Source organism: Hoplias malabaricus, chromosome 15, assembly GCF_029633855.1.
Source record: "Hoplias malabaricus isolate fHopMal1 chromosome 15, fHopMal1.hap1, whole genome shotgun sequence".
Classification (NCBI taxonomy): domain Eukaryota; kingdom Metazoa; phylum Chordata; class Actinopteri; order Characiformes; family Erythrinidae; genus Hoplias; species Hoplias malabaricus.
The window spans coordinates 33,029,705-33,056,204 of record NC_089814.1 but is presented as its reverse complement, the minus strand read 5'-3'; the positions used below and the strand labels follow the sequence as shown (position 1 = coordinate 33,056,204).

Below are 26,500 nucleotides of genomic sequence, written 5' to 3'. Positions count from 1 at the left end.
ATGTAGAATCGATAACCTTTGACTGTTTGCTTATAGAACAAAAATGAAAGACATAGTAGCTAAATTAATCTCTTTAAATTGCGCTGTATATGTATATATGAATTATTTTCAGTGGCTGGAATGTGCTTCCACACCTCCGAGCTTTGTTATGCTTCAGTTTCCCACGTGTCTGTAGCTCCTCAGTCAGCAGGGGGGCTGAGCTTTGCAGCTCGAGCCACACAAAGCCCTCCCACACGAGCCCGGTATAACGCCTCGATCCCGAGCACTCATTCATTCCAGCTCGTCAGCGTCAGAGCGCGCGTGCTGCATCTGCGAGATTATAAACTCCCCCGCGCGCTTCTTCCCGGGAAAACAACAGGCGGCGTTCTCCTGGCTCCCCGTAGTCTCCGTGCGTGTTCTCCGCGTGTTCTCCGTGCGTGCCGTACCTCGTGATTATTGGAGCATGGCCCGTTGCGCGTGCGCAATCTACACGAGCGCCGTCGTCAGCGTTATCCTCCTCTTTGTCGGCATCGGGCTCCTGGGGACCGGGGTCTTCCAGACTCTCATCCACAACCGCCTCAAAAGGGTCAGTGCTCAGCTTTTATTGGCATTTTGCGTTGTAGCTTTCTTCCTGTCAATAAACTCAGTCGGGGAGTATGTTTCACTAGACTAAACTTTTATAAAACTGTATAAATACTTATAAAGTTGTTTACAGCTTTATAAATTTGCAGGAAAGCTTATATATATATATATATATATATATATATATATATATATATATATATATATATATTTAAAAACGTACGCACCTGTCATAGAACTGTATATAACCTCACAGATTTGTTTACAGCTTTAAATACAGCCATAGAACTGCATAAACGCCTGTTAAAGAACTGCCCTAAAGGCGTACATACTTGTTTGAATAGACCTACAGTAAAGCCTTATGAACTTGCTTACAACATTATGCACCTGTTAAGCAATTGTATAAAGCCTCACAACATTGTAAAATCTTACAGAGCTGTTATAAAACTGTATAAAATATCCAAGACTTGTTTACAGCCGCATAGTACAGCCCTAAAGGCTTCCAGCTTCGTTCACAGCCTTATTACACATCATAAGCTTTATAGACTTGTTTACAGCCTCATAGAGCCATGGTGGTGTAGAGCTTGTTGAATTTTACAACAGATTTCTAGAACAGGTATTGATTTTTAATACGGCCTTACAGGCTTTGGTACCACTTTCTGAAATTGTTTATTGGTCTTACACAACTTAAAGCCTTTCAGGTTTATAGGCACTTTGTACAATCTTGTAGAATTGTAGAACTGTCTTAAAATGTTGTAGTCTTGTTTAAGGACTGTTATACTTGCCTTAATGACAGCCTTACCTTAACAGCCTTAACTCCTTACAGTTTTACATGGCTGTCTTATTACACTAGTACATGCCTTTGTACATTCCAGTTACAGCCTTCTAGGTCTTCTATTACACACACTAATAGCTGGTTTACAGACACATACGCCCATCTTATAGATTTACACGCCTGCCTTTTACATCTGCACGCCTGTCATGCCACCTTAAATGCCTGTTGTACAGCCTTAAATGCCCCTCTTTTAGCCTTACAAATCTGCTTACAGCCTTAAAGCCTCACCTCCTCGTGTCAGCCCACTGTAAGCCCCTCCTATCCTCTATTCATTCGCAAAGCAGCTGCAAGAGCACATTCTATGGCTTCAGTAAACAGCATCCAGATGTTGAGCACCAGCTTTCTCCCCATGCAGCTACGTTCACTTCCTGTTCTCCACCGGCACACCTACTCTCTGCACTTTTAAAAATAAAGGTGCTCCCAAAGGTCATTTGAGTGATGCAATCGAAGTTCTTCACATTTTGGAACCAAAAGTGGTTCGCCTTAGGAACCACCTTTATTTTTAACATTGTGCCCCACAAAGTTGATTGCTGCAGTGTTGTGTCTATGAACTGCTCATGAGTGGCTACACCTTTCAGAAACTCACGCTTATCCAGAGCGGATGATCACTGCCAGGGTTTGTTGTGGCTACATAGGCTTAAATTGTCTTCAGGGAGGTGTGTTATGGTTTGTTTTCCATGGTGCATTCCTGGAGCTACTGTACTTTAACCAATCACCAATCTTCTGATGAACACTTTAGCTGAAAGGGATCACGGCTCAGATGTTTGTTGGCAGTAAATCACCCAAAACTTATGATTCTAAACCAGTGAGTCCTGGATGACAAACAAAAGCAACAGGAAGCACCACTCTGAGACTAAGCGCAGATCTTGAGGTTTGGACGTTCCCTGGGAGGACATTTAATGTATTTATTTATGTTTTTGTCTTGTCATGTCACGCTGAACAGAACAGAAAGACAGGCAGAAAGCTGTTTCCAAACTTTTGAGCTGCCGTGTTTATTATCCTTTGTCCCTCCTCTCTTTATTCTGGATTCAAATGGCCCCAATGCTGCGTAAGTACGATAACACCAAGACAAACGCTTCATTCATGATTTACAACCGCAACGAATAGCTGCCTACTGCTTTGTTTATTATCACACACCGTCGCTCCGCGCTCGCTTTTTCAGGAAAAAGGGCAAATCCATTTATTGCAAAACGTCCACGCTATTCCAAGGGCATCTGGAGCTATGTCCAAAGAGTGGCGTTGGACACCTGCTTGTCCAGCATGTTTTCTCATGAAGGGTATCAACCTTTGTTCTGTTGGGAAGCTTTGCACTAGAGCAGGGGGTTTTGGGCAAAATTATCTCAAGCCAAGGTCTGGAACATCGTGTGTAACTTGTATTATGCATTTATCGACATTTTATGCAGTGAACAACTAAAAGTTCAATTAAATTACAAGTAAAATAAACATATTTCAACAGTATTTTGGGGGTTTTCACAAAACTGGGCAAATTATAAATAGCAAATACTGTCAATAAAATGTTCTTTTGTAATTTCTAGTCAAATTTATAAAAAAAAAAAAAAAAGCCTAATATCTTGTTTCGTAGTAGTTTTTGGCATTCGTTCTTGCCCCGCACTAAAACAGTTGACCCTCTGCTGATTGGCTGTTTTTGCAAAAAGGCGGGACTTTATCCATAACTTTGAAACTGATTGGCTCATGTGGCTGATGGGCAGGACTTTATCTGTAAACTGACGCCTTGAGACGTTGAGGGTTCTGATTGACTACTCAGATCTGGCTGAGTAGTGTCACATGTTGTGTCTACAACGCATGTGATTGGTCTGGGAGTTTCCTGGACCGCTAAACCTGTACCATGAAGTCTAGAAATATTACACTGGTTCAAACAGTTTATCAATAAAGGGCCAGGTCTGAACAGGACAGCTTCTGGGTCCGGACCACTGCATATTAGATGAAGTACATTGCTGTGAAGATTTACTTGCAGGCGTGACAACATTTACTGTTGTTGAGTGATTCATTCTGGGCTACTAACCTCTTTAGCATTAGCATGATGACCTAAAACCACATGTAAGGTTTCTCCAGGACATCCTTTTCTACTCGGCTATGCATTTGAGTGCAGATGAATTCATCTGTGTCGGTGGGGTGTGAAAATCAGATTACTAGAACTGAAACTAACTGGTAGCTTTGTCATAGTGTAAAAGATTATTCTGACTGTAAAGAAAGTCTGCCCTGGTGGTTTTGGGTGGTGTGATGTGTTTTGGGGCACCCCCCCCCCCACCAACAAACACACACACATTAAAACTGTTACTGAGAGTCACCATCTCTTTTGAGTCTGTAGTGAAACTCCAAAACCCTCAGGGTGTATTGTTCTCCACAGACGCTCCACCCACAATTTAACGGATGGTCTGATACTTTCAGTGCGTTAAACTGGCCTCACTGTCAGGATTCTGCCAGTTGCATTCTGATTGGCTCTCTGCACATCATGCCAAAATAGCCGTTTGCGTGTCAGTCAGATTATGTTTCCAGCAGTAGTAGGAGGTTCTTGGCCACGTTTAGTGGTGAAAGGTACCAGACTCTCCCTAGACACTACACTGGAACATAGCCAACAAATAATGACCTTGAACCCAGCCAAGAAACACAAAATGTAGGCTGTGTTTTTGGTGTTCTCCTGAGAGTTTGGTGTTCTCCTGAGTTGTTCTGCTGGGAAACTAGCAAACGAAACGGGTCAAGTTCTGTGTTCGGCTCGCTTGGAAGCTCGAGAGAGCACGTACTAAAAAAGAACCCGGTTCCAGGGTTCCAAATTAGCCTAATTGAAATGCAGAAAAAGCAGAGTAGAGCAGAGTCAAGTCAGGACCAAGCAGTGGAAAAGTGCCTTTTCTCCTGAGAAATGATCAAAACCCTGTTCTGAGCTGTGTGCTGCATTCGGTTTTGCTTTAGAACCTGTTCAGAACGATTGAATGAAGGAACAGATATCCACCCAGAGGCCGAAATGACACCAAACACCACATTTCTCCCTCCAGCCCATGTGTTCACTCCCAGATCTTTGTCGGTCAGCTCCCAGAAAGCAGCTTGTTTTTAGAGACACCCACTTCAAAGACCGGTTTTTGGGAGTTGCTTCTATTTGAAGCTGGTCAAGTTCCCAAAGGCTTGCAGTCCACTTCAGCAGCGGTGATAAACTTACAGTGCAGTGGGAGTTGGGACTCTATTTATCCTTATTCTGACTTGTCACAGAAAGTTTCTTTGAGTGTATGGTGAACATGGTCAGAACCCATAGAGCACTACCACCCCCATGCTTCATGTAATGTAGAGTTAGGCTTGATGAGTCAAATGACTGATATGAATCTGGATTTAATGCAAATATAATCATTTTTAACTAAACTTAATGCAGAATTACTCTTGTTTATCTAGATTTAGAGCAGAATTAGTCCTTTTTGACTGGATAAAGCGAAATCAGTCTAATATTCGATTAAATAATCATATAATATCAATAAATGATTTGGCGCACGATTGGTAGACGTATGTAACAGTTGTGGGTATGTACATATAGGTGGTTATATATGTGGTCCTCCAGACTCTGGCTTGGTGACTAACCAGGCTAGATTCGTAAAGGTTTTCTAACTCAAGTCATAGATTCAGCCTTAATCCCATGGATTTTGTAAGAGAAAAGATCACTGCTAAATAATTTCAGTGTTGTTAATTATGATAACACCAACTTTCACAATGAAAGAGGCTTCTCAAAGGTAAAGTAGACCATTGTGCAGAAGAAGAAACGAGAAAAGAGAAGTGATGAAGGGTTTAAAGGCCTCTTTTGGGGCTGAGTTCACTTTGGTCGCAGTGTGTCATTTGGCGGATGGAACTTAGTAGTTCAGCGAGTGAAGCCTCGCCACACCGGCAGTTTCATGGATCTGGGAGGAATTTTAAAGCAAAAATAGAACAGAGGGAGAGAGCGAGAGAGCTGTCGAGGAGAAACAGCACTGGAGGGCAAAGTGTTTCCAGTTAGCGCTGTGCGATATGGTGTGTTAAAGTTGTACAGACACTCATTTATCTGAGAATGTGATCAGAACAGAACAGATCAGAGTTAGCTCTTTCTCTTCTTCTTCTCTCTCTCTCATTGCTTTCTCCCTCTGTCTCAACTCTGTCTCTCAGATGTGAACTCACGTGTTAAAGCATTAAAGCTACGCTGAGGGCCCGAGACACTCGAAAAGGAATCTCTGGCATCTCAAAAGCCCCACAGGACTCATAGTGAGAGATGGCTAAAGGTTTGTGGACACTTGTCACGATAAATGAATTCAGCCACTCTAAAGTTCACACTGTGGCCTCAGATGCAGTGAATACAGCTTGAATAAACTCCATAGGGAAACATGAAACTGTCTAAGGCCATCATACCCAATGACAAGAGTCTACAAGAGGAGGAAATGAGCATGAGCACATGACATCATTGGTGTTTATGTGCTACCAAACCCTTACAGCATTTTTCCAATACAAGCTTATACTTGTCAAAACCTTTCTTACAAGGCAGGTGGACCAGACTTTTGACAGCGAGTGTTTGGAGGATGTTGGCAGGTGGGGAGAACAGGAGTGTTGGTGGAGTCATGCTTTAAATAATCAAAGTTAAAGTCGAGTGGTTGTGGCCTTGGCATTTAAGAACAATGCCGCCTTTAAGAACACCCAAAATGTAGTGCATTTGTATCCATTTGGGATGGACCCACACCAGACAAGTTCACTCCCAACGGAGCTTCTACCACATTCCTGCCGTCTGTGTCCCTGCCTTTCGACTCTTGACCTGATTCTGGATTTCTTAACACAGAGCCCATTGGTAAAGCCATGGACAGGGTTGAGAGGTCCACAGTGTGGAGTCGTATTTCATCAGTGTGTGTTGTGCTGGTGTAGAGTGGATCAGACACAGCAGTGCTGCTGGAGTTTTTAAACCCTGTGTCCACTCTCCGTCCACTCTGTGAGACACTCCTCCCTCGTTGGTCCACCTTGTAGATGTAAAGTCAGAGACAGTAGCTAATCTGTCGCTGCACAGTGTGTGTCGCTCGTCCTCTAGTCCTTCATCAGTGACACAGGATGCTGTCAGCTGGATGTTTTTGGTCGGTGGAATGTTCTCAGGCCAGCTTTGACACTCGGTAACACCATTTTTAGTGAAGGGTGGTGTCAGGACACTCTCGTCTATCCCTGGAGTACAGCTCTTGTTGCTGTAATAGTGCACATGGTTTGGGTTGGTGTTTACAGTATATGCAACAGTGAAAGCCCAGTGTGGTTAGGAGTGACATGAGGAAGTAAACACAAGGTTTAAAAATAGAAATCTGTTTACAAAAAAATGACCAACAAAAAAGGTTTGGTGATGAAAGATTTTAAGTGCAAGAGACAGAGAAAGAATCAGAGATGGAGGGGGGGGGGGGTGTAGCTCTTTTGTCCCAGTTTCCCTTGGGAATGCCCGTGAACTTGTGTCACGTGATGTAAAAAAATGCTTGGTAGAATAGCTGCAAACAGAGGGAATTAGTGGGCACCCTCAGGCGTGAGAGAGGAGTGTGAGAGAGGAGTGGGTGTCAGAGGTAGCCTCACAATGCCTGGCTGTATGCAGTGGTGGACAGTAAATGCAATTCGTTACTGGAATGACGTAGTTTTTTGTGTGTATTTGTACTTTACTGGGGTATTTTTATTTTGGGAGACTTTATACTACATTTTAAAGTCAAGTAGCTTACTCCACTACATTATGAGAAATCTGTTGTTACTTTTATCTCAAGTTGACTCTTTCCTAAATGAAAGAAACACGTAACCACACCCATCAGGTTACAGCGCGCACTTTGTTAAAAGTAGGTTGGCCTAGACAGTGCGATCCAGTTCGAGTGCCAGCGGTTATGCTTATGCCAAAAGGACCTGGACTACCAACTGAGCGAACGCGGTTCACCCGTCACTTTTTGTGACTTGTGTAGGGTGCATGGCATTCCCCCGCTTAAGGGCAAGGCTGCCCATTTCTGACGTGGAATTTCCCCTCATTCGAGTTCATTTTCAGAGTTCTTCAAAGTCTAGGGGTAGAGGGTGTTCATCTGTGGTAGAGGAAGTAGACCAGTGGACCTCTCCCAGGACAGAAATGCTTGTTTCATAAGACGTCTGATTTACACAACTGCAATCATGTCCTTTCCAAACCTTCGTCCTCATTTGTTAGACTCTGAGTCCATGTCAGCTTTTCCTGAAAATGACTAGGTCCCAATGGAGGAGTGAAGTAACCCTTCAGTGACTCAATGGCAGACAATCCCATGGCCTGCTGACCATTTGAACCTAAGACTTACTAATCAGACAAATAAGGTGAAAAGCTAATAGCTCTCTGGATCCTTCCCTTTTTTGATGAACATTCTCAACAGTTCAAGTCGTGTTCGTTGGAATGACCGTCAGTCAGTGTACATTCATTCATTCATTATCTGTAAGCGCTTATCCAGTTCAGGGTGGCGGTGAGTCCAGAGCCTACCTGGAATCATTGGGCGCAAGGCGGGAATACACCCTGGAGGGGGCGCCAGTCCTTCACAGGGCAACACACACACACACATTCACTCACATGGACACTTTTGAGTCGCCAATCCACCTACCAACTGTGGTGAGGAAACCGGAGCACCCGGAGAAAACCCACACAGGGAGAACACACCACACTCCTCACAGACAGTCACCCGGAGGAAACCCACGCAGACACAGGGCGAACACACCACACTCCTCACAGACAGTCACCCAGAGGAAACCCACGCAGACACAGGGAGAACACACCACATTCCTCATAGACAGTCACCCGGAGGAAACCCACGCAGACACAGGGAGAACACACCACACTCCTCACAGACAGTCACAGGGAGAACACACCACACTCCTCACAGACAGTCACCCGGAGGAAACCCACGCAGACACAGGGAGAACACACCACACTCCTCACAGACAGTCACCCGGAGGAAACCCACGCAGACACAGAGAGAATACACCACACTCCTCACAGACAGTCACCCGGAGGAAACCCACGCAGACAAAGGGAGAACACACCACACTCCTCACAGACAGTCACCCGGAGGAAACCCATGCAGACACAGGGAGAACACACCACACTCCTCACAGACAGTCACCCAGAGGAAACCCACGCAGACACAGAGAGAACACACCACACTCCCAACAGACAGTCACCCGGAGGAAACCCACGCAGACACAGAGAGAATACACCACACTCCTCACAGACAGTCACCCGGAGGAAACCCACGCAGACAAAGGGAGAACACACCAACTCCTCACAGACAGTCACCCGGAGCGGGAATCAAACCCACAACCTCCAGATCCCTGGAGCTGTGTGACTGCGACACCACCTGCTGCGCCACCGTGCCACAGTCAGTATACAGTATAATGTAATATATGAAAAATGTGTCTAAGAATCATATCTTTGTTATTGAAACATTTTATATACATTGTGATAAATATTAATATTGAATTATTGTCCGTCCGTAAAACAGGTTGATATTTGTCCATCGGCACAGCCTGGAGCGGTTCTCAACACGGGATTGCAGTAGTTTACCCAGTGAACTGTCCTACCTCTGCTCTGTCAGCCCTTTGGTCCAGTTTCAGACTGTCCAACACCCTAGAGATTGATTTAGAAGTGATGCCAGTTGTTTCACAACACAAGTCAAGGACACAGTCATGCTGCACGGAGGAATGCTTCGGCCATTTTGTGGCCCAAGTCTGAAATGTCCGCTTCCAAATCCACACAGCCTTGATATACGTCACTTGATGAAATGTCTTGGCCATCTTGTTTGTTGAGTCTCTTAATTAGGCCTGTTGAGGGAATGTTGTTCAAGAGTTTTGCTCAAAAGAGGCTCGAGATGAAAGAGCAGTTGTTTACAACAGACTGATGGAAGAAACAAGCTATAAACAATAGGACATTTCCATGACTCTTTGATACATATTTTTCAGTGGAAGTGCTTATCTTGACGTGCCCCAGGGCTGCAGCACATTACCAGCCCCTGATTAAGCCTCTGCTTTGGACTTTATCGGTGTTTGAAGTTTTCTGCCAGATTTGAGAAATGCAGTGAATGTTTACTTAACCTAAATACGAGGCTGTTTACCGTGTCATGGTCCAGTTTGTCCTCTTTATTCCAGGTGACACAGATGACATGGACGTCACTTGGGGTTATTTCAGATCTAGTCTTTTTCAAGATCAGATTCCAAGGTCGTATGGCTTGCCACTTTATTAGGAACTGCAACCTAGAACGTCCACACACTGGTTATTGTACTAGGATCCCGAGGCCGTCAAAGGGTGTTTAGATTGACCTCTTGTTGCAAACCTCTTCACACTTCTGCTCTTCCGCCTAATTATAGCTTTGAGGTTTTAACCACAGGCTTTGAATCTTTTTCCTTGTTGATGAAACCATAACAACTGCTTGGTGTTGCTTGCTGTTGTGCAGAAAAGGTATCCAAGCAAAAACAGGCTTCGTGGCTTCAGCAGTGATTCTGAATGTGTTACTTGCTGCATGTGGACATGACCACAGCACTCTTCTGTTTCTGGTTTTTTATACCTTCCAGCTCCTGTGCAGAGCGTCTGTGAATGTTAGACCCCCCCCCCCCCCCCCCCCCCAACCCTCCCCTCCATCCCCAGGCAACCCCTTTCTGTTTCTCTCTTCCATGCACCGCCCAAGCTATTGACTGGGGGAAGATTTGGGCCCCATCTGTCCCAGTAGAATGGTTGTGTTTGTTAGCGTCTCAAATCCAGGGCTCCAGCTTGCAACCAATATGGCCACAAATGTGCAAACGAACTGGAGAGTTCTTACAGTTTGGATAACGCTATCCACGTCATCAAAAGACCACATCAACTGCTCCTTTCACTTGACTCTTTATAGTGAGTAATTAGTCACAGAGTTACACAAACTTATATTTCAACCGTCCTCTTCAAGCAGTTTTCTTGCAAATTTAAAACCACACCATAGCAATTTCAGAACCGCGTGGCTTGGTGGTTCTAGATAACGCGAAGCAGGAAGTTCCTGTGCCTTTGAAAAAAACAAAAAACCCTAGTGATTACATTATTGAAAAGTGTTTTTCAAAAAAAATCATTCATTCGTCTGTTCCTCACCCTGTTCAGAATGGCGATGTGTCTGGTGCGCACCTGGAATCATTGTCCAGGAACACATCCTGGGCAGGTGCTTCTGAATTTTTTTTTGGAGCGCTTTGATCTGTGAAAAATACACCAAATACCTCATATTATCTTAAGCGTGTCTCACTTTAATCTTTCACATTCAAATATTTATTCTGGAAGTCTCCATGAGCGTGCCCCGACATTAGCGAGAGGTTGGGCTTCTGTAGCAAGGAACACATCCTGGAAAAGGAGACATTGGGGGTAGGGCTGATGTTGCCCTCCAGCCGTTTTTCTTTTTTTTTTTAAATAATGCACACACACACACGAAGATAAAATTAACTGCCTTTCAGCGATACAAAACACACGCTGTCACAAGTCCTCTCTTCCTCCTCTCAGCTCTCTCTGGCTCCCCTTGATTTACCTGTTGGCACTTTTTTCACCAGGTGTTTCACCTCAGGAACAGGGGTGGAAATCTTGGGTGAGGGGACATCCCCCTCTTCCTGGGAAAAACAGAGAGTTGTCCCCCCCCCACAATAATCATTGTAAATGTAATTATATATATTTTAAATAATAACTAGTAATATGCATTAAAAGAGCTGTGCTAATTATAGATGTAAGACATAAGTTTTGAAAGATTGCATCCCCCCTTCATCTGCTTCACAGTGGTTTGCTCCACTGCCTTCATTACCGTCTGTGCATTTTAAGTGATTTTTAAATTTTTCGCTCACAAATGTTGGTGAACTACCCATGTCCCTTTCACTATTTGTTTTTTCCGTTTCTAACCCTGCAATTGAAAAACGGAGAACGACCCAGTACCAGAGAGCAACCCATTTTCCAATTTTGAATGATATATAAGGGTCACTGAACTTTCTGTGGCTGTGCTCAAGTCACATTCACTTCGCTTCCTCTGTTCACAGAGCTGCTGTGTGTTTGAATGGGGACAGCACCAGAGCCGGGGTTAAACATATAGGGATGGTTTCCCAGACAGAGATTAGGCCTAGTCCTGGACTACACTGCAATCTGAATTGTGATTTTTTTCCTTTGAAAAGAGAATTTAGTCCAGGACTAGGCTTAATCACCCCATAAAGTCAGGAAAGAGTCATGGTTAATCCACTGTTTACAGCACGGGGACGATTGTAGTGATATATGACTCATTCAGAGTCATTCGACTCAACTTACAAGAGTTTCGACTCACCGAATCGCAAGAGTTCCTGACTCCAACAGGCTCAAAGACTCAGTTCTTTGGGAGTCGACTCTTAATCAGTGTCAACTGATTAACTAAGAGGCGTTGGACAGCACGACTGATTTGGAACCATACTCTGGAGAGTCTACTCCATTTAAGACCAAAATCTGTTCACACTGAAGAAAAGGAAAACACTATTTTTTCCCTGTAATCAAGCAACATACAAGATACATCTGTCTTATTTTAGATGGGTCTTGTTCTGTGTGTTTTGGGTTTTGGTTTTGTGTCTGCGTCTATGCTCCTACGGTTCATTCCTTACTTGTTTTATCATCTCTAATCCTGAAATAAAAGCCAGAGAACGACCCATTACCCAATTTTGTAGTTTTATTTGGTTTTCTGTTTCTAATCAAGTAAAGGTACACATTTGGTTCTCTTTTATTTCAGGGTTAGAGATGGAAAACCAGGTAACAAATGGACCGTAGTCGCAGGTTTATTTATTTCTGAATTTGCCTGGGCTTGCTCACCGATCCCGTCTCTCAGAAGTATGATCTCCATCTTCTTGCTGGTAGGCCAGGCTTTGCCAGTGGTGTGGCAAGAGCAGGTCTTTGCCAACTGCGCCATCATTCTCTGGGGATTCATGCCACAGCATGAAAAGAGGAAGGTATTTACTGCAGCATCAGGAGACAGACCCCAGTTAACGTTTGGTCACTTGGTGTCGATTGAGTATATTATTGTGTGAACTTAAGGAAGAGGCCATGAAGGACTGCTGTTTTTCTTTGCATACCTTTGTTTGGTCCGCTGTGAACTCAGGCCCTTCCCTTAAAGCTCGGACTCCATGCCGCTGTGGAATGTTGTTGCTATAGGTTACTTTGTCACCGTGGGATACAGCTGTGATGGCTGTTGGTGGGCAAACAATTTGGGAGGCACATGATTGTTCCCAGCCAACTTAAAGAGGATCTGTGTGTGTATGTGTGTGTGTTAATACACTTGCCTTGCCTTGCCTTACTGTGTGTGCGTATGTGGGAGTAGGGGGCGGGTGCCTAGTCTTTCGTCTCTACGTTTTAAAACCCCTTCTCAAATGACATTGTTGATTGTGAACATAAGTTCACATCTTTCACACTGTTAATGTTTTTATTTACAGTATACCGCATTGTGGAAATCAATAACCCATGCTTAAACTATGGCTCCTGCAAAAGAAATGATATTTATTAGCATCTTCTGGGGCGTAGTTCCCAACTGGGCTGAATAAATAAATAAAGATGGAGTGGAAAAAAGTCATTATTCAGTTTCCTGTAATTTTCTCACTGAGAAAATCAGTCTAACATGCCATTTGGGCGTCTTACACACATTTACGCACATTGTTACACAACGAAACGACTAATAAAAAGCTGTACCAAGTGTTTAGACATTTTCCAAGTGTGGAAAGCTTTAAAACATTGATTATTATCTTGCAAAATAGCATCCAATGCCTTGTGACAGCGGTAACTTCTGCTTGAACAGATAAGTGTGTTTACTACGTCCATCACATAACCACTGGCTGTTTACTTGTGTTCTACACTTAATATTTACATAATTATTTTTATCGCAAATGGGTATATTTTTTCAACAAACCATAACAGTACTCAGTTTCAACATTTGATGCCATTAAATGTTGAAATAAATGTTGTCTTTGTAATATTTTCAGTTAAATATAGGGTTTTTTTTGGGGGGGGGGGAATGGGAATTGTATATATGCATAAGGTGTGTCTTGGTAGAAGTATCTAAACATTGATATATGTTTGGATTGTTAGCCCACTGGCGTAAAGAAGAGAAAAATAAGTGTGGAAAAAACCCACTAATGTTCAACTCTAGAGAAAGGAATAACTGATCAAAAGCTAAAAAAGAAAGTGGGACTCCTAATAATTGTGCAAGACCGAACCTGTTCCTGTTTACACAAAGCAGACGCTTTCAATTTTGGGAATGATAAAACGGGCTGAATGTGAGGCTCTGAAGAGGGTGGAAGCTGTGATAAGGCTCACAGTAAAAACTGAACAGTGCAATGCGCCCAATGAGTGTCTGAACATGAACTAAGTGCAAGGAAGTCTGACCTCGGTACTTGATAATGACAGATATATTTCTTTTGTGTTTGCAGGAAATCACTCTGACCGAAGGCAGTAAAGTGTTTGACTCATGGAAGAACCCACCTCCTCCCGTCTTCATGGAGTTCTTCTTCTTCAACGTCACCAACCCGGCTGAGTTCCTGAATGGAGGCAAAGCTCGTCTCACTCAGATGGGCCCCTACACCTACAGGTACGGCCCCTATACACACATCAGCATAGCACTGGCCCCTGGATCGGAAACAGCAACCTTGTACTTCCACTCAGTGCCACCTTTTTTAGAAACATTATATTTAGAGATATGGACATAAATAGTACACACAATTTAAGTAATGTGACGTCACTTGAGCAAGGGGTGTCTAAACCTTTGCACATGACCATTCAGGTGATGAACATATGGTGAACATGACAGGGTGCAGGGTACTGTGAGTATTGTGGTATTGTCTTTCTAAAGCCTGATTAGTGGGAATTTACTACATAAGCTTTTCCAACCAAAGCTGAGGTGTTGAGTCATGTGAGCCTGGAATATTCTAACATAAAGCCACAGATTCAGTGGTGGATCATACCCACCAATAAGAAATCCACGTGGCAGTTAACCCCACTCATTTTCGGATTCGCGTTCTGGAGTTTTAGTGACCTGCAGTTACCCACAGTTCAGAAATATTAAATATAATATTCAAAAACTTAACTTGAGATGTGGATTGTCCTTTTGTCCTGTTAATATACACTGTACGAACTACTTGCATATCGTCACTGTCCAATGAAAAACGTGAATTTCTAAAATAGTAAATTTAGAGGTGAAGGCAAAAACATTCTTAACTTTCAATGGAAGTCATTTTAAAAAAAAAAAAGGAAATTCAAGTAATTTTGGAGCATTTCTATCGGATCATTCTTTATGAAATTTTCACACAGTATGAGTGCCCAACCTTCTAGTTCATTCCGATACAGAGCAAAGATCGCTGTGAGCGTAGGATTAGTTTCTCGCTTAGAGCAACCATTTTGATTCCATTCTTTTCTGTGATAAAATCTGTGCTCACAAATATCAGTGTCCAAAATGGGTGCATTTTAAAGTGGTGAAATTCACTCGCTAAAAGAGTTTCGACAAACATTGGGCTGAATGGGCATGAGGGCATTTAAATTAGCCATATTTACTTCAAAGGTAGCTATGAAAGAATGAATTAATTTGCATTCAAAAGCACCTGGCATATGTTGAGAGTCCAAGTAGACTACTGAGGAGTTAGGAATCTTGCCCATGTTCTCATCTGTATAGTGTGGCGTTCCTGTCCCAGCTGGGACTCAAACCCTAGTGTATATTATGAAATGTGTTGGTTTAATCCACCACTCCACACCAGACACTAGACCTAATTGATTGTTTTTTTTCTGACCACAGATATATGTATGTGCTGTTGACCCAGCATCAGTGCTTTAACCTCTTATCAGCATTTGTTATTTTTTTCCTGTTCACTTTGACCAGACAAGTGGCTAGAAGTCATTGATTTTCAATCAGCATGAATGAGTGTTGAATGAGCAGTGCTGCAGTGGACACAAGTGGACCGTGTTGTTTAACAAATGACTTAAAATGCTCATTTTAATTTTAATAATTTAAATTTAAGCATTTGAATAATTGCTGCATAATGGGCCCCTTTACAGTTTACATGGACCTTAATGAATGTATGATACTCAGGTATTATCTCTTGTGAAGGCTGGTTGGTTGACATCGTTTTAACCAAACTAACCTTAAAAAACAGCTTAGTGAGTCTCTAAACTTAGACAGTGATTAAATCAATGACCATTTCCATGTCCCTCAAATGATACTGAAGTCATAAGGAGGGGTGTTACTGCTTAAACAAGCTAAAAACAATGCTAGTTAGCTGGCTAGCTGAAACAACAGTCTTAGCTAGGAGAGGTGGCTAGCATGCTGATGTACCAATAATAAAAATATAAAGTGACCAAAGAGACTTCACATAAATTAAAATAAATGACAATATGCTCCCAGATGGCGACTCTGTAGTCAGAATATATGTACAGAGACATTGCTAGAGATTAATGCAGCTGTGACAGGATATAGACAGATCACACTCATGTTTCTTGACCCTTAATAAACAGTCACACCTCAAGGGCTCTCAGATAGCATTGTGTTCCTGATAGAGGCTTCCTTCTACAGTTTAAACAAATGCCAAAGTCCATGTGAGCCACACCAGGATGTCTGCATTCTTACCAACGAGTTTTAGCCATGTGCGTGGAGCTAAGCTCAGGGCAGAGAACATGGCCTTGGCCAGTGTTTTACTTCATGGATTGAGCTAAGCTAAGGGAACCTCACTTACGTTGTGTACTTTTGAATTAAAACATGACGGACTAGTTTTCAGTCCATGCTTTAAGGACTTTTTTTGTAGTATTTACATAGCAAACAATTGGAAAGTCTTAAAGGCACAGTAACAAAAACAGTGTTTAACTCTGACATTGTGATAAAAATTGTCTATTGCTATTATTGGAAAATAAGTTGTTAAAATAAAAGTAAAAGGGGCTTCTGGGGAAATAAAGATTAAACAAACACGACACGTATATTATAAGTATTTCAAATGAAGTGTAGCAATAGTAATGATTGACATAAAAATACAGTAGCTATCTCATAAAATAAATGAGAGATGAACACTGTTTTACTGCATCACAGTCCAATGCTGGTTAGGTTTGCCATTGGGCTTAGTGTCACACTCATATACTATCTCATTTTATGCTTTTCGTCTGCAATTATTTTATCTTAAAGTCGGGAAATAACTCATTATAGTAGGTGTCCGATTTTTGGACATTTTGTGTATTTATGTTGTGTGTTTGTTGTTTAGGGAGTACAGGCCCAAAGATAATGTCACCTTTGTGGAGAATGGGACCAAAGTTTCTGCTCTGACCCCCAAGACCTTTGTGTTTGTGCCGGAACTTTCAGCCGGAGACCCCAGTGTGGACAACGTCACCACTGTTAATATCCCAGCTATGGTGAGTTACAAACGTGTGTGTGTGTGTACACCTATGTATGTATATGTACTAAGAATAGGAATATACAGTAGTCTTCACAAAATGTGCGGCCTATGTAAGACCCCCCAATTCACAGATGCATTAATATGTGTGTGTTATTTGTGAATGACGTTCTGTGTTTATGTGTGTGAAGGTGTGGGTCTTTGTGTGTGACTATGTGTTTGTAAGTGTGAACTTGTGAATGTTTCGAGTCATTTGTCAGTTCTAGCCTAGTGCTAAGCTTCAAAGGGGATGCATCAACAGTCTTTTGAAAAGCTCTATAATCTTATATATGTTAACTCCCTTTCACATTGTTTTTTTTAGTGGTCAGGACCACTGCTGAAGCATCACAGAACTGGTATTGTTTGGAGGATGGGTCATTCATAGCACTGTAGTGCATGTAACATATGGAGTGATAGTTTATGTTGCACTGGTACAACTGGATCAGACACAGCACTGCTGGTGGAGTTTTAAACATTGTGCCTATAGTGTCCACTCTCTTAGACTCAGCTGCACTGGTGGCCCACCTTGTAGATGCAGAGACAGTGGCTCATCGAACAAAATCAGGGGCCTCTGTTTGTGTCGTTTGTCCTATAGTCTGACACAGGGCCCTGCTTAAAGGATGATGGTGTCTCTCTCCCATTCTCTCTCTCTCTCTCTCTCTCTCTCTAGGCGGTGATGAATAAGTTAAAGGATGAGTATTTTTTCAGGAAATCAGCTTTATCCTTTTCCATGAGCTCATTGGGGACTACAATGTTTGAGACCTACACAGTAGACGATCTCCTGTGGGGCTTTAAGGACCCTCTGCTCACCCACCTACGCAAAATTAAACCAGAGGTGGACGAATACTTCGGCCTCATGCTCAACGTATGTATCACTACAATACGCGTAATAGAGCTCAAACTGAACGGCATTCATTAACCCTTTAGAACCTGAGCATAAAAGAAGCCTGAGTGGGGCAACTGTAGCGTTTAGTGTTCTCCTCCAAGCATGTTGCTGGAACAGAATAGGCTGTTAATGTTTTTCTTCAATCCTGTTGAGCTCTGATGATGTTTCCTGTCTTAAGGGGATGTGACAGAGACCCATAGAGCAGGTGAAAATTGTGATGATTATAAATTGCGGAGGAAATTGGGTGAAAATCCAATTAATTTCAACTAATGTTCCGCAGAAGCATTTCTCTATGCTGTACTGTACCTGTTTCACTGTGGCCCTTTGTTGGCAGTACATAGCCTGACTGGATGTCTGTTTTATTTTTGCTCTTCATAGAAAAACGGCAGCACTGATGGGGAGTTTGTGTACCTCACCGGAGAGAACAACTACTTGGAATACGGCCGCATCGATAGCTGGAAAGGCCAAAAGTAATGACCTCCCATCTTTTCCACCCACTGCAACATGTCTCAAGGGACAATAATAGGAAGGAAGGGATAGAGACATGTTTTCGACAGATTATTGTGTTTACTCTGGACACACGGCCACCACATTTTAAAAAGCCGAACTTGCGCTGACGTATGACATTTTTCACTGATAAATGTCGGCACGCAAGTGCTATTTTTAACTCTCAAGACTCGTTGATGATTGTGGTTTAGGAGTCTAAATACAGAGACTGTCCTAAGGTTGCGAAAAAGAGATATAGTCAAATTAGTAACTATGATCTATGGTGCCCGGTCCAGGATGTGTTCATGAAGTAGTTAAAGGGGTTGACTGACTGAATGATCTGACAGAGATGAACACATTGTGCAGTACAGAAGAGGAATGGGCCAAGGACCGAGCCCTGGGGCACCACACTGAAATACAGTGGGAGTGGATGGATTGTGTTTGCTTTTAGAACCCAAACATTGCCTGTGAGTAAAGCAAAACTGCAATTATTTCAAGGGCTAGATTTTTCTCCAGCTTCCCTTTCTTAACTATCGCTTCAGCTAAGAAAAGGAGGCTAGAGAAAAGTCTATAATTACAGTGTAGGTGTGACTACAGTTAATTTATGGGAAATAAGGTTGAACCTGAAGAGAAACACATATTTATCAAAAGGGCAGTAGGGTGGAAAATAACAGAGAGACAGGGTTTTTAAAAAAGCAGAGTCAAAGGGAAGAAAATGGAAGAATAATTTGAAGAGAATGAGAGTTATCCCGAGCCAGATTTGTTCACACTGGTGGCAAATGGAACAAAATATCCACCTCTAAAAGCTCCTCACAGAAAGTTACAGTTAATCATTACATTTGATGGTAATGAATACACGGCCCATTCCCCCAGACATGATTCTGAGAATGTTGTGGTTGTTATTTAAATCAAGTTTGGTGGAAATGTAGTTATTTCATTCAGATTTAGAAATAAATTCATGCAATTGTGTTGTAGACAAAAGACACCTGGTTATCACTGCTGTAAAGACATTCTTCTAGAGTCAGTTAAAAGTAATATATTTTAGACCCTTTTCCCATGAGATCAGGTTAAAGCTGAGAACTGTTTTTGGTATAAATATCATGCAGAAGACTGAAATGAGTGGTTAGCTGTAAATATATTCTTACCTTGCAGGCACCTGACGTTTTGGAAAAGTGATCAGAGCAACATGATTAACGGCTCAGACGGCAGCGCCTTCCACCCTTTATTGACCAAAGAGGAGAGACTGGACGTCTTCACCGCAGACCTGTGCAGGTAAGCTCTTTCCTCAGGACAGTCCAGGACATACCTTCTCAGGATTCTAGTCCTCCAAGCCTCAACCAAGCATATTAGCCTATATTCGTTCTTGCATATATCAGGTTTACAGCTATTTTTCAGTAAAGTTCCTGAATATTTCACACTCAGAACTTGCAGAAGGATCTAGATCAGTGTTATTTACACCCATTGTAAATCAGCACATGATAAATTTGGATTGATTCTGCTGTGCCCTGTGAAGGACTGGCGCCCCCTCCAGGGTGTATTCCTGCCTTGCACCCAATGATTCCAGGTAGGCTCTGGACCCACCGCGACCCTGAACTGGATAAGGGTTATAGATAATGAATGAATGGATGAATGAATGAATGATTCTGCTGTCAGTGCCTAATGATGTTGGCGTTAAGTTTCAAATGTCAGGACTTCAGTTGAGCTGTGGAAGCCCTAACTCATGGCAAAGGAGCTTGGCTGGGTCTATACCTCAAAAAAAACCAATCCTGACATACTCTTAGTATTTGTATTAATTAGTTCTTGTCATTATTTAATGGAAGCATAACATGTTTAACTCTCCCAAGACTTAGTTTAATGATAATGAGGGGTGAAATGTCTCTAGCAAGGCGTTAACCCCAGTGCAAAGTAGTCTAGTGTAAGTTTTGGACCAAAGCACTACTCAGGATCTAAAAAAACACACATCTCTGGATTTTCATTCAACAAAAGTCCAGAGTTCAAAGCCCAGCATGCCGGTGTCTTTACATTGGAGGTTTCCCATTGCTAAAGTCATCAGATACACTTTCTGAATAAACAATGTGGATGTAACCAACACCCCTTGTGGCTACTGCTGGGAGTTCGGACAGGACATAGTTATAGACATCAGTTTAGACTTGACCTAATTAACCTAAAACCATGTTGACCGGTTGTAATGCCCTAAGAGCATTCAGATGAAGCCTTGAGAGAAACCAAGTGTCTGAGGAAGAAACACTGAAAGGAACCAAAACTCACCACGAAAACCTTAATCAGAGCAAGTAGAAGAACCGCTCTACAATCAAAAGAAAACCTTCTCTTAAAGAAAGCAGAAGAACTACTGAGAGGAACCAAGACAGGACAGAAACCAAGACTCTAAATTGAGAAATTCCTCAGGAACCCCAGCAAGGACCAAAAATTCAAAAGAAGAACTTCCCTAAGAACAAGAACCACAGAGACAGACCAAGACACTACTGCAGATCCCCTGTTGGAGAAGCAGGAAGAACTACAGAGAGTAACCAAGACTGAAAAGGAAAGAGGAAGAACTGCTGAGAAACATCAAGACTCAAAATAAGAAACCCTTCAAGAGGCACAGAGGAACACACTTTTACAAGTAACGAACATATAAAAACAGAGAGGTACGAAGACTCAAATGGAGAAGCTCTCTTAGAGAAAGAGGGAGAACAACTTACAGAAACCAACACTCAAAATGAGAAATTCCTCAGGAACCCCAGAGAAGAACCAAAACTCACGAGTAGAATCACCCTAAGAGCAAGAACCACAGAAAGGACCAAGAATCGAAAAGAGAAATAGGAAGAACTACCTAGAAGAACCACTGAGGGGCATCCAGACCCAAAATTACAAACCCTTCAAGAATCACAGAGGAACAAATCTCAGAGATTCATAAAAAGAACCTCCCTAGGAACAAGAACCACAGAGAAGGACCAAGACTCTAACATCCCCCTTCTGAAGATGTCTCTGCAGCAGTGAAAAGCTGGACCTTGAGGACCTCAGTACAGTGTGTGTGACTCTTCACCTCATTTTGTCGTGTTATTGAAGAACATAAGTGTGTTGGCCGTGTGCCGCCTTCCCCCATTTGTTGAGACGGATATTGTAATTGCCACCGTGGGACCAATTTTTCAGGTCAGAATATCGTCTAGCATTCTTTTGGTCTCTGAAGAAACAAACAGAGCCAGCTTTCCTGTGAATGGAGCCCAGAATCAGGCAGTCATCAGTGTGTGCTCTGTCTTTTGGTCTTGTGTGTTGGAATGCACTTGGAAAATTCCTCAACCTCTCCCCCAATTAAAAGTATGAAATCAGGCGATAGGTCCTGGAGTCCCCAGTGTGAAAAGAGACCACAGGAATGGACAGAATGTTCTGAACTGCGTGAGAATGGACGAAGACTTGCAGCTTGTGTCAGTTCAGAAGGAATTGCCAGAGGCAATGTGTTAGCAGCCTGCTGTGGGATTTACATGCATTGAATGATTAGACTGTGTGTAAAACCAAAGTCTTATCTAGAGGTTGCAGGATTGAATCTAGAAGATTTCTCAAGGCGGAGAATCCTAGAGAACAGAATTGGCGTTGCCATCTGGCCATCTCCCTCCTCTCATCGCTGCCCAGACTTACACGGGCATCTGTCGGGTAATTTGACAGATCTGGGCAGTTTGCATGCTGTTCAACGGCATTGCGTTATAGGCATTATAGGTGGACTTGTTTCACGTGTCTCGGAGGGAACACGTGTGGTCCTACACCTTCCTGAGGCTGTTGATACTGTGAATTCAAGAGACATCCTGATGGGTGGAACTGGAGTTGATTAAGGATTTGGCAAGAAAATTGGGTAAAAGTGGCATAAAAAATGTATTTAATAACAAGAGCAATCAGTTCTTTTCTCTCATGAATTTTCTTCACGTTATGGAACATGGAACAGTAATAGTAATGACATCTAGAGAATTTGTTCTAATCCTTTTTTAAAAAATGCTCGCCCTCAGGTGGGCAACCCGCTCAATTTGGCATGAACTGGTTCCTGGACCTGGAGGTTCGAGTCCCGCTCCGAGTGACTGTCTGTGAGGAGTGTGGTGTGTTCTCCCTGTGTCTGCGTGGGTTTCCTCCGGGTGACTGTCTGTGAGGAGTGTGGTGTGTTCTCCCTGTGTCTGCGTGGGTTTCCTCCGGGTGACTGTCTGTGAGGAGTGTGGTGTGTTCTCTCTGTGTCTGCGTGGGTTTCCTCCGGGTGACTGTCTGTGAGGAGTGTGGTGTGTTCTCTCTGTGTCTGCGTGTGTTTCCTCCGGGTGACTGTCTGTGAGGAGTGTGGTGTGTTCTCCCTGTGTCTGCGTGGATTTCCTCCGGGTGACTGTCTGTGAGGAGTGTGGTGTGTTCTCTCTGTGTCTGCGCGTGTTTCCTCTGGGTGACTGTCTGTGAGGAGTGTTCTCTCTGTGTCTGCGTGGGTTTCCTCCGGGCGACTGTCTGTGAGGAGTGTGGTGTGTTCTCCCTGTGTCTGCGTGGGTTTCCTCCGGGTGACTGTCTGTGAAGAGTGTGGTGTGTTCTCCCTGTGTCTACGTGGGTTTCCTCCAGGTGACTTTGGTGTGTTTTTCCTGTGTCTGCGTGGGTTTCCTCCGGGTGCTCCGGTTTCCTTCCCCGGTTCAAAAACGTTGTGGTATGTGGATTGGCGACTCATGGGTGTGAATGTGTGTCACCCAGTGTTTGTTCTTGCCTTGTGCCCAGTGATTCTGTGAATAAATAAATTAATGTTACACTTTATAGGAGAAATAAAAACATTTAATAAAAACCTTACATTAGTAACATATATTTGATTTAACCCTTTAAAACCAACATTGTAAACTAATGTTGGCTTTAAATGAGGTCATCCCGGTAATGTCCATAATGTGACCTGGCCCCTGATGGTGTGGATGACAAGGGGCTTATTTTAGTCTGACCTCTACCCTAAAAAACACACCTCATCCCATCTTTGTTCAGCTACGGAAAGAATCCCATCCCAAACGCACATAGGTTCTGGATGCCTGACAGGGAATATTTTTCAGACACTGTCACATTTTGCTGGGGGTGGGTTGTGTTGTGTTTGTGGGAAAGGGAATAGCTTTTCACCTTGACCTATAGCCTAATTTCTTGAAGGGCAGGAAAAAGGTGCAGCTGGATGTCGGGTCCTTCAGACTTTTACCTCATCACTGATTTAAACTCAACTAAGCCCCCGAGTTTCCCCTCTGGAAAATTAATTTCCCATGATCCTAATCAGTGGCAGGAAAAGAAACAAACACAGGAGAATGGGGCTGATGTCAGAAAGTTTGTTTAACATGACAACATTCAGCCAGGGGTCTGAGGGTCTGAGTGACCCTTGTACAGAGTAAACGTCCCAGTCTGGTCCTGGAGGTCTGCGATGAATATTGTTTATTTGATCACAAACTAAATCACTAAATACTAAATGCTCTTCTGAAGGCAAGGGGGCCTGTCGCTCAAAAATCAAAAAAACATGTCGCATGACCAAAGCAGGCCAAACTTACCTGCACAGCTACAATTTAATCTGTGTTAAGACGTATTGGAAATCAGAAATATGGCAGGCAATTCTCAACCAGGGGCGACCCCGGCAGTGCAGCAGGTCACACAGCTCCAGGGACCTGGGGTTGTGGGTTGAAGCCCTGCTCCAGGTGACTATCTTTGAGAAGTTCCGGGTGCTTCCTCCCACAGTCCAAAAACACACGTTGGTAGGTGGATTGGCGACTCAAAAGTGTCCCTCAGTCCCCCCCAGTGAAGGACTGGCACCACCTCCAGGGTGTGTTCCCACCTTGTGCCCATTTGGGGGGTTACACACAATGAATGAATGATTGAATTCTCAACTAGCAACTAGGGTTCTCCTCCAAGTGTGTTGCCTATTGAACTGAATTAAGGTTGAGGCAACTGCTCTGAGGTTGGCCAGTTCCTATAATGGATGCATAAATGTACTTACCCTTAATAGAGAAAAACGATATTTTACATCAACTCTAGATTTCTCAACTTTGGCTCCAGTTGTTTTAAACCTCCAGACGTCCTTGGGTTCTGCGGGAGGACAGATGTTGCCGAAGTGACAACAAGTTAGTGAAATCAGTTCCCGAGGTATTTAAAGTCTTATATTGTTTCCTAAAGCCTGTTTGGCAGAGAATCAGTATAATCCTTTGTTCGTGTAAACTGATTCACTGTGTTCAGAGTACACTAATGACCGCTTTGGGGTTTGGTGGTTGGGTCCAGTGTGGAGAAAGTGTTAATATGGGAAACAATGGACGTTCCCTCTAAACGTAAGACCTCAGTAAATCACTGAAATGAGGCTCTCTCTCTGGACATTGTATAGATTCTGAATGGATAGCGTAGGAGTGAATTAAACAATGACTGACTGTGGGGGTCAGGTTCAGACTGAGTTGAGGGTGTATGCTGCTGTAACACACTTTGTTAAGGTAATCGATTATATGTTGAAAGGGCCTTTACCACAAAACAGAATAGTGAGTGGTGTTTATGAAAGTGTCTGTGTTAGACAAACCTACCTCAGACAGTAGCTCATCACTTTTTGTACAGTGTTTGTTGGTCGTCCTTCAGTCGTTCATCAGTGGACGCAGTCGGCTGGATGTTTTTGGTTGATGTTCTCAGTCCAATAGTGACACAGAGGCTTTAAAAACTCTAGTAGCCCTGCTGTGTCTGATCCACTCATAACAGCACAATGCACAATAACACAACGGCATGTGTCAGTGTCACTGCGGCGCTAAGAGTGATCCATCACCCAATTCATACCTACACTGGGGGGGTCCTGACCATTGAAGAGCAGGGTGAAATGGGGATAAGAAAGTATGCAGAGCAACGTGGACTACAGTCATTTATTGCGTGTGGTCAGTGGAGCTGTAAAATGGACATCGAATGTAGAAACAAGGCGAGTGTTCCTAATCCAGTGATCGATCAGTGGATGTAATATAATATACTTCTAAGCGATGATGTTATGACCTTGTCCTCCTCTCTCTCTCTCTCTCTCTCTCTCTCGCCAGGTCGATCCACATGCTCTTTGAGAAGGAGGTGGAGGTGAAAGGTATTCCAGCGTACCGCTACACTCCTCCACGCGACGTCCTCGCCAGCGGCAAGAACAACCCGGAAAACGAGGGCTTCTGCCTCGACAAGAAGAACTGTCTGGACGATGGGGTCCTGAATGTGGCCGTGTGTCGCAAAGGTAGACTTCGGGACACATAACTCCCCATCAAAATACAACCAGCAGTCCCTGCTGCTACTGCTAACGCTGTTACAACTTCTACGACTAATGCTACTAGTGTTGTAACTACTACAAATAATGCTAAAAAAGGCTTGTACTAATGCTACAACATCTACAACTACTGCTACTATAGCTACATGTATTGATACTACTACTGCTACTACATCTACAACATCTACAACTTGTGCTGCTACTTCTAATACTTCTACAGGTGGTACTGCTTCTATGGAAGCATTGTAAAGAAATTGTATTTTATTTATTTATTTTGTCTTTAAAATACTTCCATATCAAAATGCTACTACTATACTATAACTATAACTACTGCTACTATTACTACTGCTGCTGCTAGTACTGTAGCTGCTAATTCTACAACTACTTCTACCTATTATGCTACTGCTACTGCTACTTGTACAACTACTATCACTACTACTGCTACTGCTATAGCTACTTGTACAACTACTAGCGCTACTACTGCTACTGCTATAGCTACTTTTACAACTACTAGCGCTACTACTACTACTGCTATAGCTACTTGTACAACTACTAGCGCTACTACTGCTACTGCTATAGCTACTTGTACAACTACTAGCGCTACTACTGCTACTCTTGCTATTGTGATCAATTCTGTTATTCCTACTACTACTGTTACTACTGCTGCTACAACTTCTACTGCTATAGGTTTTAATACAACCAGTACTTCTGCTGCTAACACTACAATTTCTTCTGCTGCTACTAGTGTTGTTTTATCTAGTACCAGTACTAAAACTGCTGCAACTACTTCTACAACCATGGCTGCTACTGCTTCTCTGACTAATCCTTCTACAACTTCTACCACTACCAATCCTACAACTACTACTACGACTGCTACTATAGTATTGAAGCTGCCCTTCCTCCCACTGCTGCTGTTAATGGTTCAGGTAATGACACTACACAGAATTCTGCTGTTAATGTATAAAGAACCCCATTATTCTACTGCTTCTAACAGTACAACAGTCGACTAATAATTCTGTTAGAGCTGGACGATACGGGCGAGATTTATATTGCAATATATTATATATATTGATATATATATTGATATGAACAATAAAAATAATACAGAACAACTGCCAAG

General features: G+C 42.9%; 1 protein-coding gene across 1 annotated transcript in view; it reads left to right on the top strand.

Moving 5' to 3' along the window:
* The first annotated feature begins 293 nt into the window (after positions 1 to 293).
* The window catches only part of scarb2b (scavenger receptor class B, member 2b), a 38,063-nt gene continuing 11,856 nt past the window's right edge, over positions 294 to 26,500 (top strand). Inside the window, exons 1-7 of the mRNA XM_066645822.1 lie at positions 294 to 565; positions 13,802 to 13,959; positions 16,607 to 16,754; positions 17,445 to 17,639; positions 18,039 to 18,130; positions 19,299 to 19,418; positions 25,172 to 25,350. Coding sequence (XP_066501919.1) covers positions 443 to 565; positions 13,802 to 13,959; positions 16,607 to 16,754; positions 17,445 to 17,639; positions 18,039 to 18,130; positions 19,299 to 19,418; positions 25,172 to 25,350 — 1,015 coding nt within the window. The 5' untranslated portion in view covers positions 294 to 442. The remainder of the gene's footprint in view (positions 566 to 13,801; positions 13,960 to 16,606; positions 16,755 to 17,444; positions 17,640 to 18,038; positions 18,131 to 19,298; positions 19,419 to 25,171; positions 25,351 to 26,500) is intronic.